General features: G+C 55.9%; 1 protein-coding gene across 1 annotated transcript in view; it reads left to right on the top strand.

Moving 5' to 3' along the window:
* Positions 1-16,578, top strand: part of MEGF8 (multiple EGF like domains 8) — a 42,468-nt gene that overhangs the window by 13,263 nt on the left and 12,627 nt on the right. Inside the window, exons 11-31 of the mRNA XM_006761081.2 lie at positions 277-421; positions 494-657; positions 3,690-3,890; positions 4,272-4,472; positions 4,873-5,109; positions 6,151-6,269; positions 6,362-6,493; positions 6,587-6,700; positions 7,154-7,402; positions 7,901-8,100; positions 8,421-8,631; positions 8,724-8,973; positions 9,489-9,621; positions 11,081-11,328; positions 11,410-11,520; positions 11,677-11,795; positions 12,097-12,304; positions 12,787-12,967; positions 13,469-13,632; positions 14,418-14,562; positions 15,305-15,536. Of these exons, the coding sequence (XP_006761144.1) occupies positions 277-421; positions 494-657; positions 3,690-3,890; positions 4,272-4,472; positions 4,873-5,109; positions 6,151-6,269; positions 6,362-6,493; positions 6,587-6,700; positions 7,154-7,402; positions 7,901-8,100; positions 8,421-8,631; positions 8,724-8,973; positions 9,489-9,621; positions 11,081-11,328; positions 11,410-11,520; positions 11,677-11,795; positions 12,097-12,304; positions 12,787-12,967; positions 13,469-13,632; positions 14,418-14,562; positions 15,305-15,536 (3,764 nt within the window). The remainder of the gene's footprint in view (positions 1-276; positions 422-493; positions 658-3,689; positions 3,891-4,271; positions 4,473-4,872; positions 5,110-6,150; positions 6,270-6,361; positions 6,494-6,586; positions 6,701-7,153; positions 7,403-7,900; positions 8,101-8,420; positions 8,632-8,723; positions 8,974-9,488; positions 9,622-11,080; positions 11,329-11,409; positions 11,521-11,676; positions 11,796-12,096; positions 12,305-12,786; positions 12,968-13,468; positions 13,633-14,417; positions 14,563-15,304; positions 15,537-16,578) is intronic.

Genomic DNA, 16,578 nt, shown 5'->3' with positions numbered 1-16,578 from the left:
CCCCCCGCCCCATACACACACACACGGGAGATTTGTTTCACATCTAAGATCAGCGTCCCCGATTCCTGATTGCTGGCCCCTAAACTTGAACCTTTCCCCAATCCTTTTGAACTTATCTGTACCCATATCCCCAGACCCTGTCCTGTTCATCTTTCTCCATTCTAATTGGTTTTCAATTCCCTGATCCATTCTACTCCAAAACTCCTAAATCCATAGCCCTTTCCAGCTCTCATAAGCCCCGGTGAACAAGGACCCCTGTCCCCTTCCTTCCTGCAGTGTCTGGCTGCCAGCTGCCTGGGCCTGGGGCGCCTCCTGGGTGACTGCCAGGCCTGCCTGGCCTTCAGCAGCCCTGCAGCTCCTCCCCGGGGACCTGGTGCCCTGGGCTGGTGTGTGCACAATGAGAGCTGCCTCCCTCGGCCTGGTGAGTGACCAGTGGAAGTGTGGGAGGGGGCACTGCTGCACCCCACACTGACCCCCCATCCTGTCCTTATAGAGCAGGCCCACTGCCGAGGAGAGCAGATCTCAGGCACCGTGGGCTGGTGGGGGCCTGCACCTGTCTTCGTCACATCCCTGGAGGCCTGTGTCACCCAGAGCTTCCTGCCTGGCCTGCACCTCCTCACCTTCCAACAGCCACCCAACGCCTCCCAACCTGACAAGGTGGGGAGCTGGGGATGGAGTGTTGAAGGGCTGGTCCTAGGGTTTTTGTTTTCCAAATAGATCTTTACCACTTATATGTTTACCCTGTAAGTCTCTACATTCAAGGGTCTGATTTTCCTTACTGAGTCAAAAACATTTTTAAAATGTTTTTAAAATTGTGATAGCCCTGGCCCATATGGCTCAGTGGGCTGAACATTGTCCCATGCACCGAAAGGTTGCCAGGTCGATTCCCGGTCAGGGCACAGGCCCAGGTTGTGGGCTCCATCCCCATCAGAGTAGGTGCAGGAGAGCCGATCAATGTTTCACTTTCACATCGATATTTTTCTCTCTCTCTCTTCCTCTCTAAAATCAATAAAAACATATTTTGAAAAGCCCAGGTGGCGTGGCTCAGTGGTAGAGCATTGACCTATGAACCAGGAGGTCATGGTTTGATTCGCAGTCAGGGTACGTGCCCCGGTTACAGGTTTGCTCCCGTCTGGGGCGTGTAGGAGGCAGCCGATCAATGATTCTCTCTCATCATTGATGTTTTTATCTTTCTCTCCCTCTATACTTCCTCTCTAAAATAAAATATATCTAAAAAAATAAAATTGTGGTAAAATACACATAACATAAAATTTATCATTAGTGACATTTAGCACATTCATAATATTTGCAACTGTCACCACTATCTAGGTCCAGAAAATTTTCATCACCCCAAAGGAAACCCTGATTCATTAAGTAATTACTCTCCATTCCCTTCTCCCCTAGCCCTTAGCAACCACTAATCTGTTTTCTGCCTCTGAATTTGCCAGCTGTAGATACGTCATATCAAAGAAATCATGTAACATGTGGCCTTTTGTGACTGGCTTCTTTCACTTAGCATGTTTTCGAGGCTCATCATGCATCAGAACTTCATTCCTTTTATGGCTGAACTAGAGGCCCAGTGCACGAAATTCATGCACAGGTAGGGTCCCTAGTGGCTGCGGGCTGCCAGCTGGGGCCTTCTTTTGTTCCGTGCCGCCCCCTGGTGGTCAGTGCATGTCATAGCGAGTGATCAAATGCCGGGTTGGTCACTTTGCACAAACTCCCGAGGAGACACTTTGCATATTAGGCTTTTATATATATGGATACTCTTCCATTGTATGGCTCTGCCACATCCATTTATCAGTTGGTGAACACTTGGGTTGTTTCCACCTTTTTGATATTGTGAATAGTGCTGCTATGAATATTCATGCACGTTTTTTGTTTAAACACCTATTTGGGTCTGTATCTACGGGCAGAATTGCTAGGTCTTTGTTTAACTTATTGAAGAACTACCAAACTTTTTTTTTTATAGAAGTTCCTATTGATTTTTAAAGCAGGTAATATAGTCCCATCATTTGCAATTCACAGCGATGTAAAAAGCTTTTGAGTGAAAAGTCTCCCATCTACCCCACGCCCTCCCTTCTCATTGTAGGAAGCTGGCCTTCTTATCCCCCCAACTCAAGACCAACCTAACTCTCTCCAGATCTGTTTGTATTTCTTTGATATCTTTCCATGGTCTACTTATTTCAATACAAGTAAATGTGACTTTTTTTTAAAGGCATACAACTTTTTTTTAAAACTTTTAAAAATTTTATTTTAATATATTTTATTGATTTTTTACAGAGAGGAGGGGAGAGGGATAGAGAGTTAGAAACATCGATGAGAGAGAAACATCGATCAGCTCCCTCCTGCACACCCCCTACTGGGGATGCGCCTGCAACCAAGGTACATGCCCTTGACTGGAATCGAACCTGGGACTCTTCAGTCCGCAGGCCGACACTCTATCCACTGAGCCAAACTGGTCAGGGCAAGTAAATGTGACTTTTAATCATTTTTCTTTCTTGCACAAAAAGTAGTATATTATCCACACTATACCACCACATCCTTTTTTTCTTAACGCATCCCATTAGAGAACTTAGGAAACATTCTTATTATCTTTACAACTGCATAATACTCCATTTATTTTCTAACACCTAGAACTGTTGTTTATTTAAGTAGTCTCCCATAATGAACACTTGGCCTATTCCATTCATTTGCAATTACAAAAACACACACTTAGCAAAAAATCATGTCTGTCACTTTGAATGTTTTATCCGGAATCTTTTTATTTATTATTATTATTATTATTATTATTATTATTAATCCTCACCTGAAGGGAGGGAGGGAGGGAGGGAGGGAGAGAGAAATGATTGGTTGCCTTCCTTACATGCCCTGACTGGGATTTGAACCCATAACCTTTGGTTGAGCTTGTGTTCAACCAACTGATCCACACTGGCCAGGGCTGGAATCTCCTTTTTTATTTTATTTATTTACTTATTTTTAAATGTATTTTTATTGATTTTAAAGAGGAAGGGAGAGGGAGAGAGAGATAGAAACATTAATGATGAGAGAGAATCATTAATCGGCTGCCTCTTGCAAGCCCCCTACTAGGGATGGAGCCTGCAACCTGGGCACGTGCCCCCAACCAGAATCAAACCTGGGACTCTTTAGTCCGCAGACCAACACTCCATCTACTGAGTCAAACCAATTAGGGCTGGAATCTCCTTTTAAAAAAAACCTTGTGTACTTGTTGATTATATAACAGAGGATATGATACATAGGGTGAGGTCCAGAGGCTGAGCAAAGGAGCTTCTGTGCCCATGGAGTTGGGTGCGACATCCTCCAGGCACATAGGTGTATTCATTAGCCTGGAAGTGTTCCATAACCCGTAGCTAAGGGATTTTATTTAATTTTTTTTGTTATCTAGACTCCTGAGGGCTTAGGTGGAAAGGTGGGGCATTGGGGAAGAGGATCCTGAAGTTTCATGAGGGGGGGGATGAGCAGGGCTGGGACCCTGTTTTCTGAGTTGGCGTCCTGACTCTTAGTTATCCCAGGTGAGCAGCCTCCCCTGCCCTGGCCTCGGTCTCATTCCATGAAATAGGGAAGGAGGTTGAGTTGCCTGACCTTTCCTGGCTCTGATGTGGCCTGAGGGGTGTGGGGACTGGGCCACGCAGAGGCACTCATTCATACCCCTTCCCCGGCTGGCACAGGTCTTGATTGTCCGCAGCACAACCATCACCCTGACACCCAGCCCCGAGACCGACGTATCACTCGTCTACCGTGGCTTCATCCACCCACTGCTTCCGGGAGGGCCCGGTGGGCCAGGGGCTGAGGACGTGGCTGTGTGGGCCCGAGCCCAGCGCCTACACGTCCTGGCCCGGATGGCCCGTGGCCCTGACCCAGAGAGCATGGTGAGGGCGCCTGGGACACTCAGGGCTGTTTATGGGCAATACGGGTGAGGGGTGTGTGGTGCCGAGAAGACGAGGGAGAAATCCTTAGGCAGATGTATCCTTAGTGGAGGGAGGGCCATGGAGTGTTCAGTTGTGAACACAGTTTGGGAAATTGTGAAGAGGGTGGGGAAGGTTTGTCTTACCAAGTCAGATTCCCCTGAGGAGGAGGAGGGTCCTGGTAAATTTGGGGGCACTTGAGGTTCTCGGAGTCTAAGGAACCCTGAGGCGCCCCTCCTCTTCCCAGGAGGAGGTGGCTGCTAGGTGGGTTTGAAGCTCTCAGAGGTTTCAGAGATGGGGGCCGTGGCAAGTCCTCAGGCCCCGTCTGTCCTCACCCTATTGCAGGAGGAAGTGGGGCGCTGGGTGGCTCAGCAGGAGAAAGAGACGAGGCGGCTACAGCGCCCAGGCTCTGCTCGCCTCTTCCCACTGCCTGGCCGGGGCCACAAGTACGCGGTGGAGATCCGAGGCCAGCTCAACGGCTCGGCGGGCCCTGGGCACAGCGAGCTCACCCTGCTGTGGGACCGGACTGGTGTGCCAGGTGGCAGCGTGAGTCCCCAGACCCAGGCCTTCTGAACCCCAGGCCACAACCTTGGCTTCTGAACTCGGGACTCGCCTTGCACCCTCCAGACTCCGCTTTCTGACCCCCAGACTCTGACCTGACCTGACATTCTGACCCCTGCCCACATCTGTACCTCTTCCTTCCCTGACCCCGCTGCCCCTGACTTCTGCCCTCCGTACTTCGACCTCTGATCTCTAGAATGTTTCAAATACTGATCCCCTTTTGTCTGCTAATGGCCTAAATTCTGACTTGGTACATGCCTGACTTCTCAATCTTGTCTCTAAACACTTAGTCTTTAGCTCCAAACTCTGATCCCTACTTCACACCTTGACTCCTGACCCTCAAGTTGGAACATGGGCCCCTGACTTCCTATGCCTCCTCCCCCAGGAGATCTCCTTCTTCTTCCTGGAACCCTACCGCTCCATGGCCTGCGCCTCCTACTCCTCCTGCCTGGGCTGCCTGGCAGACCAGGGCTGCGGCTGGTGCCTGGCCAGCTCCACCTGCCACCTGCGCCAGAGCGGGGCTCACTGCATGGACAGTGGGGCCCGCGGGTCCTTGCTGGTGCTGGTGCCTGCCCTCTGCCCGCTCTGTGAGGAGCATCGCGACTGCCACGCCTGCACCCAGGTGCCTGCCAGGCCACTGGGGGAGCCATTTCAAGTTGGAGGCAACCAAAGCAGGGGACTGGGGAGGAGGGACATGGGCAGCCAAGGGTCCCCAAGGTGGCAGTATGGGGCATAGCTGGGGCCATTGTCTTTGAGCTGTAGGTAGACATGAGCCAGGTGGGGAGCAGAGGAGAGGGACTGGAGAGGGGGCTCCTGGCAGTCAGGACTTTAGGGGCCAGAAAACCCAATGCGTCGTCTCTTCACCAGAGGGGCATTTATCGGCTTGGGCTGCAGAGTCCACGGGTAGGCCTTCAGGCCTGTGACTTCCGATGGTTTAGACCAGTGATGGCGAACCTATGACACGCGTGTCAGAGGTGACACATGAACTCATTTTTTTGGTTGATTTCTCTTTGTTAAATGGCATTTAAATATATAAAATAAATATCAAAATATAAGTTTTTGTTTTACTATGGTTGCAAATATCAAAAAATTTCTATATGTGACACAGCACCAGAGTTAAGTTAGGGTTTTTCAAAATGCTGACACGCCGAGCTCAAAAGGTTCACCATCACTGGTTTAGACCATGGTTTCCCTGGAGGGTCATTCCTTGAGAATGGCAAGGGAGCCACAGGGCTCCAGACTTGCACCCCTCGCTCAGCCAAATGGAAAGAGTACCTTTCTGTCCCCACCCCACTGTCACCCCCCAGGTCCACAGGGGTCCCAGAAGTACATTTTACTGCCTCTGGTTGGGTCTTGTGCCAGCTCTAGGATCAGTCAGTGTGGCCAGGGGTGGGGGTGGCCCCTTGCCTACCTCTGGATCCCAAGGATTGCATTTGCCCCACCTGGACCATACAAAGGGATTCTTGTGCCCAAAACGCGAGAGGGTGCTGGGCAGCCAGAAGCCATGGATGTTGCTGGCTGAAGGGGAAAGTCTGGAGAGGCAGGCATGGGAGAGGGCAGGGGCTTGGAGGGGTGGTCTTAGGGGTTGGGTAGGTGAGGGAAGCAAGGTACTGGGAGCCCAAGAGAGAGGGCTAAGCTGGGCTCTTACTTCTCCAACCCCCAGGACCCCTTCTGTGAGTGGCATCAGAGCACCAACCGCAAAGGGGATGCGGCATGCAGCCGGCGAGGCCGGGGTCAGGGTGCCCTGAAGAGCCCAGAGGAGTGTCCCCCGCTCTGCAGCCAGTGAGCCCCACTGGGCCCAGGGAGCAGGTGTGGGTGTGTGTGTGTGTATAAACCAGCCCTGGCGTGACCCTGTCCTCACTCCTCACTCCCAGGCGCCTGACCTGTGACGACTGCCTGGCCAACTCGAGCCAGTGTGCCTGGTGCCAGTCCACCCACACCTGTTTTCTGTTTGCTGCCTACTTGGCCCGGTACCCATATGGGGGCTGCCGAGGCTGGGATGACAGGTGCGGTCAGGGTGGGTAGCTGGGCTTATGGGGCGGAGGTTGGAGAGGCGGAGGTGGCCGGGCTCTGACACCTTCACACCTGCTACCCTGCAGCGTGCACTCAGAGCCCCGGTGCCGGAGCTGTGACCGCTTCCTGACCTGCCACGAGTGTCTGCAGAGCCATGAGTGTGGCTGGTGCGGCAACGAGGACAACCCCACACTGGGGCGGTGAGGCCTGGGCGGTGGGGCGGGTGGATGGGCAGGATGGGTGGGCAGCTCTCCACGGCCCTAATTCTAACGGCTGCCCTGTTTCTCTGCCTCTTTGCCTTTTCCTCGCCATCATCTCTGTTTTTCTCCCTCCCCGATTTTCTTAGTTTTTCTCTTTTCTCCCTCTTCACTCTGTCCCTGCTTCTGTGACTTGTTTTCTCTCATTGTCCTTCCTTCTGCTTGACCTCCTGTTTCTGTCTCTCCTTTCATTGTGTCCCTGTCTCTGTCTCGCTTCTGTCTTTCACTGTCATTTTTGTTTGATTACTCTGTTGCTTCCATTTCTCCTTCTCTCTCTCTCTCTCCATATTTATATTTCTCTCTCTCTATGACTTTCTCTCTCCTTGTAACTATTTCCATCTCTTGTTTCTTTATCATCTCCCACCCCACCACCTTCTTCAATCTCCCACCCTCCAGGTGCCTCCAGGGGGACTTCTCAGGGCCCCTGGGTGGGGGTAACTGCTCCCTGTGGGTGGGGGAGGGCCTGGGGCTGTCCGTGGCCCTCCCTGCCCGCTGGGCGTATGCCCGCTGTCCTGACGTGGATGAGTGTCGCCTGGGCCTGGCGCGGTGCCACCTGCGGGCGACCTGCCTGAACACGCCCCTCAGCTACGAGTGTCACTGCCAGCGAGGCTACCAGGGTGACGGCATCACATACTGCAATCGCACGTGAGTGGGGCATGGGTTTCCATGGAGATGCTGCCCCGGGGCTGGGGCAGGTGGAGATGGGGGAGGAAGCGATCGTGGTGCTGGAATCCCTGCTGTGGAACCAGCATCCCAGTGAGCCCCAGGTTTTTACCTTGCAGACTAGGTCCTCATTAGAGTGACAGGGTCCCCAGTGTAACACTCCTTACTGTGGAGGCAGGTCACCCATGTACTTGTAATCTTCAGAGTTGCCATGGAGATGGAGGAGAACCAAGTTGAAAGGGGTTTTCATAGAGAACAGATCACTAGTAGTGATGTATAGTTACTATAGAGACAAGAGTTCCCATGTGTGATGGGGTTACCTTGGAGACAAGGCCACCCACATAGTCTAGGACTGGTGGAATGGGCAGTAGCTTGTGATAGTGTTGCCATGGAGATGATGGGGTGGAATGGGATGGCAGGGGATCCTTGGGCACTCTGGGCCTGGCCAGCCCTTCCCCCACCCCTGTCATGGCCCCTCAGGTGCCTGGAGGACTGCGGCCATGGTGTGTGCAGTGGACCCCCTGATTTCACCTGCGTGTGTGACCTGGGCTGGACATCTGATCTGCCCCCGCCCACGCCTGCCCCGGGACCCCCCGGTCCCCGCTGCTCCAGAGACTGTGGCTGCAACTTTCACAGCCATTGCCGAAAGCGGGGGCCTGGCTTCTGCGATGAGTGCCAGGGTGAGCTGCCTTCCTCCCAGACGCCCCTGGACTGGCCTCAAGGGAGCCTCCTCGGGGTTCCAGTTTTCTTTTCTCGGTGTGGGCTTCAGTGTCCCCTCATCCCACTACCTGCTCCTGACCCCTGACCTGCTTCAGTGGCACTCATCTCATTGGTGGGGCCTTAGTCCCCACCCTTAGGACTTGCTATTCCCCCAAGTCTGGGCCTTGGTTACCCTCCTTTGAAGCAGCCTGATGAGATCAGGGATCTGGTGAGCCAGTTGGGCAGGCCCCTTCCCACCCTTGTCCCTGACTCTTTGTCCTGCCTGCTGGGCCCTCCACAGACTGGACCTGGGGGGAGCACTGTGAACGGTGCCGACCCGGCAGCTTTGGCAACGCCACGGGCTCGGGTGGCTGCCGGCCCTGCCAGTGCAATGGGCATGGGGACCCACGCCGTGGCCACTGCGACAACCTCAGCGGGCTCTGCTTCTGCCAGGACCACACCGAAGGTGCTCATTGCCAGCTCTGCATCCCTGGCTACTATGGGGACCCCCGGTGAGCCAGGGGCCAGACAGGTGGGGTAGGGGTTAGGGACATGTGGGATGGGGCAGGACTGGTCTGACACTGGCTCTTCTCCATCTCCCCAGGGCCGGTGGCTCCTGCTTCCGGGAGTGTGGGGGCCGCGCCCTCCTCACCAACGTGTCCTCAGTGGCACTGGGCTCACGCCGGGTTGGGGGGCTGCTGCCTCCAGGTGGTGGGGCAGTGAGAGCCGGGCCAGGCCTTTCATATTGTGTGTGGGTTGTCTCGGCCACTGAGGTGCTACAGCCCTGTGCTCCTGGGACCCTCTGTCCCCCACTCACCCTCACCTTCTCCCCCGACAGCAGCACCCCCTGCACGGTGAGCTCCGAGGGCACTAGGGTTCAGACCTTTATTTTCCCCACCCAGTTGGACTCCTTATACACCCTGACCCCCATTATCCCATTTTTTTATCCTTCAAACCCCAAACTCTAGTCCTTCAACCCCCAGCCCAAAGACCTTCCCATTTCCCAGATCACTCTCGTTTCCTGGACTTCAAGTCTCCAACCCCCAGATCCTCAAACTGCCTTCCTCAGTGCAGCATGGTAAATATACGGCGTGTGGTAGCTCTCACCAGCTGGTGGTGGCCACCAGGAGCTGTGTAGTGAGAAAGAGGCACCAGGTGAGAGTGTCTGATTGATTAGCCATGTCTGCTGTCAACACAGGAGGGGGAATGGTGGTCTCCATGCCACAGTTTGACAGTCTGCCCAGCATGTTCAAACAGCCCATTTCCCTGTCTCAGATTGTCCTCTCCTCTTGAACTCCTCCTCCTCCCAGACCCCAAGCATCCCTCTTTCTCATCCTCATCACCTAATCCTCACTCTGCACCCCTCCAGCTGAGCTACGTGCTGGCCTTTGATGGCTTCCCACGCTTCCTGGACACAGGCGTTGTGCAGTCGGACCGGAGCCTCATTGCTGCCTTCTGCGGCCAGCGGCGGGACAGGCCCCTCACTGTGCAGGCCCTCTCTGGTATGGGGACCAGGGAGGTGGGGCCTCTGTCCTGGGCTGTGTATCCCTCGCTCCCCTGCATCTTGCTGACCAAGGTGGGCTTAAGACCCAGCCCACCTCTGCCACGGACTTGCTGGGTGAGGCAACCCCTTGCCACCTGTGGGTCTCTGTGTCTTCAGCTGAGAGGCAAATAGAGTATTGCTGGGCTGCCTCTGGAGGGAAGGGCCAAGCGGGTGTGTCTTTGGGCACACAGACGGGCTGGTGCGAGGGCCCTGAAACCTCCTCAGCCTCAGTTCCCTACCCTGCTGATGACGTCCTCGGGGCATGTGGCTGGTGGTCATGATTGGGGGTGCTACTGGTATCTCATGGGTAGAGGCCAGAGGTGCTGCTCTATATCCTACAGTGCACAGGACAGCCCCACAACCAGGCTCAGCAGGGCTGAGGGAAGCCCAGCTCAGGCTGATGGAAATGCCCTAGAAGTAATTTGTTAAGATGGCAGTTAAGGGCCCAAGTCTGGAAATGCTTCCTTTCGTACTGCAAATCAGAGTAGCTCCAAGGCTGGGAGAGAGAGGCAGAGTTGTAGCTGGCAACCCAGACCCCTCACAGTGAGCGAAGAACCGAGGGGCCCTCATTTCGTTTCACTCACCAGGTATTTACCGAGCACCTGCAGTGAGCCAGGCCTGAGCTAGAGGTTAAGGGTGCAGCAGTGAACTAGGGGCACAAGTGCTGCCCATGGTTCACTGTGTGCGCGTGTGTGAGGTGGGGACATCTAACAAAGTACATTCAGAATAGTGAGGGACGGAAGGGAGTGGAAGAGAGTGCTTAGTCTGTCAGGGGGAGTCCGGGAGAGCTTCTGTGCAGAGGTGAAGTCTCATTTGAGACCTGAAGGGGGCGGTGTGGGTAAGGGGGACTCCTCAGGGGAGGATTAGCAGGTGCCTGGGCCCTGAGAGGCAGGAGCAGGGCCTGGTGCTGGAGCCAGAGGGCCAGGGGAAGGCGATGACATCAGAGGGCCTTCGGGGCCTTTTTTTCCCCCAATATAATGTTGACTCATTTTTTACATATTATTAATTCCTGCCTCCCCTGCCTCCTTCCTCCTCCTCCGCCCCCACATCTTTTTAAGGAGACTTTGAAAGAACAGTAGGGAGTTGTGGAAGGTTTGGGGCTTGCGAGGGACAGGTTCAGATTCATGTTTTTTAAGGATCACGTGGGATGACTGAAGGGCAGAGTGTAGGTGAGCCAGGGAGACTAGTGGGGGCTCAGAGAACTGAGGATGTGGCAAGCAGTGGGTGAACAGGAGAGAGATTTAGGCTTTAAGACCAATAGAACTCGATGGGCTGGACAAGGGAGAGGGGTGCAGTGAGTATAGATGATCGGGTGGCTGGCTTCCCTGCCCAATTACATGGGTTTTTCTCAAAACCTGGGGATGGAGCCGCGCCTGGACCCTGGCCTTGCTACATGCCGCTGGCTTCTCTCCCAACAGGGCTGCTCGTGCTGCACTGGGAGGCCAACGGCTCCTCATCCTGGGGCTTCAACGCTTCAGTGGGCTCTGCCCGCTGTGGGTCAGGGGGCCCTGGGAGCTGCCCTGTTCCCCAGGAGTGTGTGCCCCAGGATGGGGCCGCAGGGGCTGGCCTCTGCCGCTGTCCCCAGGGCTGGGCTGGCCCACACTGTCGCATGGCTCTGTGTCCTGAAAACTGCAATGCCCACAACGGGGCAGGGACCTGTAACCAGGTACAGGCTGGATGGGGTGAGTTAGGTGGGACAGGGGTGGCGCTCAGGGCTCCCGCCGAGCATCCTCCTTCTGTCCCCCAGAGTCTGGGCGTGTGCATCTGTGCTGAGGGCTTCGGGGGCCCCGACTGTGCCACGAAGCTGGATGGCGGACAGCTGGTCTGGGAGACCCTTATGGACAGCCGCCTCTCAGCTGTGAGTTGTGGCAGCCCAGTTTCTGGGGAGGTTCCACACAGCCTGGGTCATTCTCCCTCCTCCGCTCCTGGGACCAATCCCCAGACCCTATCTATATTCAGCCTTATACTGTCATGACCTTAGCCTGACCCCTCATGTCTCCACCCCCACCCTCAGGACACTGCTAGCCGCTTCCTGCACCGCCTGGGGCACACCATGGTGGAGGGACCTGATGCCACCTTGTGGATGTTTGGGGGCCTGGGCCTCCCCCAGGGGCTGCTGGGAAACCTGTACAGGTGAGAACTGCCTGGGGAGGTGGGATACGTAAATGAGAGAGAGACGGTCACCTCAGCGATGCTGAGATACCTGTCACATAAGAGCCCCTCGGGGATGCAGAAAAGGACACTGTGACACTTGTGCCAGGAAGTTCGCCTCAGGGATGGATACTTACTTGGGTGGTGTTACTCTGGGGGATCCTAAGGTGACTGTCATAGGAGGGTCACCCTAGGGGATGCTGGGATATCTGCCAAGTGTGGGGTCACCCAGGGGATGCTGGGATGACTGGACAGTGAGGCTGCTTTTTTGTGTCGGCTCCAGGTACTCAGTGAGTGAGTGGAGGTGGACACAGATGCTGGCAGGAGCTGAGGACGGGGGCCCAGGCCCCTCACCCCGTTCCTTCCATGCAGCTGCTTATGTGCCCGCTGGCCGTGGTGCCATGTACCTGATGGGGGGGCTCACGGCGGGGGGCGTCGCTCGAGACTTCTGGGTCCTCAACCTCACCACCCTACAGTGGCGGCAGGAGAAGGTGAGCATGTCTCCCCACCCCAAGCCCTAAAACCGGGCTCTGGCTAAGATGACCAGGGAGCTCCTGCCATTTCTTCCCCAGAGAACATGGCTTCCTCCTGGGCTCCAGCACAAGTCCCGGAATTGAGTTTCATTGGCCGTCTGGGTCACACTGGGTTCCCCGGCTGATCTGGTCAAGGGGTCTGATGCCCTGGTGGGCCAGCCTGCGCAGCCAGAGCCAGAGCAGGGGGGCAAGGGCTTCCCGAAGGAGCACAGGCTGTTGCTGCCTGAAGAGGTGTCGCTGAGAGGCAGGCGTGGGAAGAGGCCTGCTGCACACCCGCTGGGACCGGGGCCGGGCCGAGGGCCTGTGGTCTGACCAGCCCGGGCAGCTCACTGTCTCCTTAGCGAGTTCAAGCGGAGTGTGGGGAGTTTTGAGTCTCGCTTCTACCCTCAAGATGACCCCTGACCTCTGGCCTCCCATGACCTCTGCCCTCTCTCTCTCAGGCCCCTCAGACTGTGGAACTCCCAGCTGTCGCTGGTCACACCCTCACGGCGCGCAGAGGCCTGTCCCTGCTCCTGGTGGGCGGTTACTCTCCTGAAAATGGCTTCAACCAGCAGCTGCTCGAGTACCAGCTGGCGACGGGCACCTGGGTATCCGGACCGCAGAGTGGGACGCCCCCCACAGGTGGGCTAGGGCCCGGAGAGCACAGCCGTCTCCAATCCACCCCACACTCTATGGCCGCTGCCCTCACCCCTTGTTACCTCCCTGTCTTCCCTTGACCATACCCACATCCTCAGGTACCGTCTCTTGAGAATGAGGAGTCAGTTTCTCTAATACCCTCCCCTTGACTCCATGAAAAGCTGCCCTTTTCCTGTCCAGTTACGCTGGTCACCATCCCTCCCCAGAGCACTGTCCCTCAGATAGTCTCCTCTCTCTTCCTCTCCTTCTGTTCTTGAATCACTGTCCCCAGGACATTCTGGCCACCCCGTCTCCCTCTTCCCTTCCCCAGAGCCTCTGATGGTTATCCTTTGAACTCACGGGAGAGAGAGGGGTTGGGAAGGGCTCCTGAGTCTGTGGCCTCAGCCTGGGAAGGTGTTGTGGTCATGAGAAGGGGAGCCCAGGAAGGTGGGGGCCTTTCTGATCCCCAGGCCTTCCCCAGCCTCTGTTCTCACCCCCGCCCCCCAGGTCTCTATGGTCATTCTGCCGTCTACCACGAGGCCACCGACTCTCTCTACGTGTTTGGGGGTTTCCGCTTCCACGTGGAGCTGGCAGCCCCGTCCCCCGAGCTCTACTCCCTGCACTGTCCTGACCGAACCTGGAGCCTGCTGGCCCCTTCTCAGGGGGCAAAGGTCAGGAAAGGTGGTCTTGACAGATGGATGTAGTGGGTGGAAGGGAGGGGGCCTCCCTATCCCAATGGTCCGGGACTAGTTCTAACCTGGACTCCTACTTCCCCTTCTTCACAGTCCCCTGAACTGAACTGTGGCATCCCAAGTCTCCCCTGCTTCCATCCCTGGCTTGGAAGAAAGAATCCTAGACTAGGAGTTCAGAGGCCGGGTTCTGCTCCTGCCCGTTCTTGGTGCAGCCCTGGCAGGCCCCTCCCCCTTCCTGGCCTCCCCATCTGGAACTGGGGCTCTGAGCTCCTTGCACTTCCTGCCTTCAAGGCCAAAAGAGAGAGGTGTGGGAGAATTTGCAACCTTGGATGTGCTGGATGGAGACAATTGCGTTTTCTGCCCACCCGACATATTTCCAAGTCCTTCACAGATGCCCCCAGCCCAGCTGGTGAGGTTACATGAAAATGTGAGGTCCATTTTAAGCAGTCTGGGCTAGTTCCTGGGGAGTAGCTTGTAACCAGTCTAGGGCCTGCAGTTGGTGCCAGGGGTCTGCTTGTCCAGGGACCAGACCCACAGGTAATGGAGCTCACAGAGCACAGGATGTGGGAGTGCAGGGAAAGGAGGTGGCTCTGGGGCCTGCTGAGGAAGGAGGGAGGTTTCCTGGAGGAAGGAGGTGGGATCTGAGGAAGGATCACTGGGTGGGCTGGTGGGCGCTGGGGTATAGGGAGAATCTGCGTGGCCAGTGGGCTGAGAGAGTGAGCAGAGGACTGTGGGCTCTGACAGGCCACCTGTCTCCCCAACAGCCCCGCCCCCGACTTTTCCACGCCTCAGCGCTGCTAGGGGACACCATGGTGGTCCTGGGGGGACGCTCGGACCCTGATGAGTTCAGCAGCGATGTGCTGCTCTACCAGGTCAACTGCAACTCCTGGCTGCTGCCTGACCTCACCCGTAAGTCCATTGCTGTCCCTGCGAGCCCCTGGCCTGGGACCCCTGCTCATTAGGAGTCACTTGGGTCCCTCAGACTCTCAGGCAAAGCCCCTAAACACCCAAGGGGATGCCCTCCTTCCTTCCTTTTTTTTTTTTTTCTTAGAAAATTTTATTTTGCTGCTTTTATTGGGGTCTGTGATGGGGGCCTAGGATTTCTACTGGCTCACTCATTATTGGTGAATTTAATACATAAGAGCAGGATTTAAAGCCCAGGAAGAGAAAACAAACAAGTAGCCCAAATAGTCAGATACTGAAATCAACCAAGTTCTCTAAAACAGAGGCGCCCCCATCAGGGAGGCGCCCGGCCCTATCTACCTGGCCCTGGGGTGGCAGCGTGACTCCAGATAGCCTTCCCTGAAGCAGATGCCTCTTTGACAAGGATGTCTGGCAGTCAGAGCTTCAGCCAGGCACTTGCATTACAAGAAGAAAAGCAGCAACTGTTGGGGCTGCACTGCAACATTTGTCTCATTCTTCATTCCACTTGCTGCTCCTCTATTTCTCTCTGTGTCTCTCCCCCTCTCTTTGGTTTTGCTCTCTGTGTCTGATTCCCTGGCCTGTCAGGCCTTGTCTGTCGTTCCCTGTCCTGCCCCAACTGTCTTTCCTCTCCTGAGCCTCTCTCACTGCTTGCTCGGTGTCCCTCTCTGGCTGGTATCTTTGTGCAGGCCTCTTCCCGGGGTCTCCTGCCTGTTCTCTCTTTCCCCAGGCCAGGCCTCTGTGGGGCCCCCGATGGAGGAGTCTGTGGCCCATGCTGTAGCGGCAGTGGGGGGCCGCCTGTACATCTCAGGGGGCTTTGGGGGAGTGGCCCTGGGCCGCCTGCTGGCCTTGACCATGCCCCCCGACCCCTGCCGCCTGCTGCCGTCACCTGAAGCTTGTAACCAGTCTGGGGCCTGCACCTGGTGCCATGGGGTCTGCTTGTCTGGGGACCAGGCCCACAGGTAATGGTGCTGACTGGCGGCTCAGGGGAGGGTGGTGCTGGTGCTCTCTGAGGGGGTTCTCTGCGGGCCAGGCTGGCTGCCGACTCACATGGGAATATGGGCAGCTCATTACAGGCAGGACGGGCTGGGCGACTCCGAGGGGCAGTCCTGCTTGTGGGAGCGTTATCCATGGGGTTCAGGCACCACCTGAAGGAGCTGGGTTTGAACTGGGCCCTAAATGCCAGGAGACTTTACACCAGCGAAGTTTCAGAGGTGGGGCTGCGATTGGCAAGACCACCTGAGTTTGGAGAACACGAGACTGGAAAGTTGGGAGGGGTCGGTTCAGAAGGCACGTCCCCAGTGCTTGGCTGAGGCACCGGCTCCATCCAGCCCACAGACCACCTCATCTGTAGTTTGGGAAGCTGGACGCGTCAGGAAGCTGAGCTCGCTGTCGTAGGTTTAGCACGGACTCATTTGGCTCTACTTGTCCCATTAAATGTGCCACCGTCTTTACTACAGCAGTAGAAGAGGGTTGGATTTATGGGGTGTTATGTAAGAATGAGTACATCCACTGCTTTTCTGAAGTCTGGAAAGTTCTGAAGCACACAGGCTTTCAAAGATTTTGGGTAAAGGGTTATGGACCTCCACGGTGAATGACAGGGAGCCACAAAGGTTTGTGCAGGAGGTGGCAGGGGCAGCTCTGGGCAGAAAGCGAGGTTGGGGCTATTGTGAGGGAGGGGAGGCCGCAGGTAGAAACGAGACAGGAGGCCAGGGCAAGGGGAAGAGGCCTGAACAAAGGTCTGCAGAGGTGGGCAGGAGGGGACGGTCAGAGAAATTCAAGAGGCTGAAAGCCTTGGTGCTGGAGGGGCAGGAGGATGTAACATATTGTTTGGTGTCACTGGCCTGGGTGACTGGTGGACATGGGACTATTGGCAGGTGGGATGGGGAAGGGGCAGGATTGAGTCTTGTGCTGAGTGCAGTTGGCATACAAGAGGGCCTGGAGGCGGGGATGGGAGGAGGAGGGACGAGGCCTGGCTGGTGGGATGAGCCAAGGCCTGGTGTC

The sequence above is a fragment of the Myotis davidii genome, unplaced genomic scaffold, assembly GCF_000327345.1.
Source record: "Myotis davidii unplaced genomic scaffold, ASM32734v1 scaffold1577, whole genome shotgun sequence".
NCBI classification, from domain to species: domain Eukaryota; kingdom Metazoa; phylum Chordata; class Mammalia; order Chiroptera; family Vespertilionidae; genus Myotis; species Myotis davidii.
The sequence above is the reverse complement of the archived record's forward strand: the minus strand, read 5'-3'. Positions and strand labels throughout refer to the sequence as shown.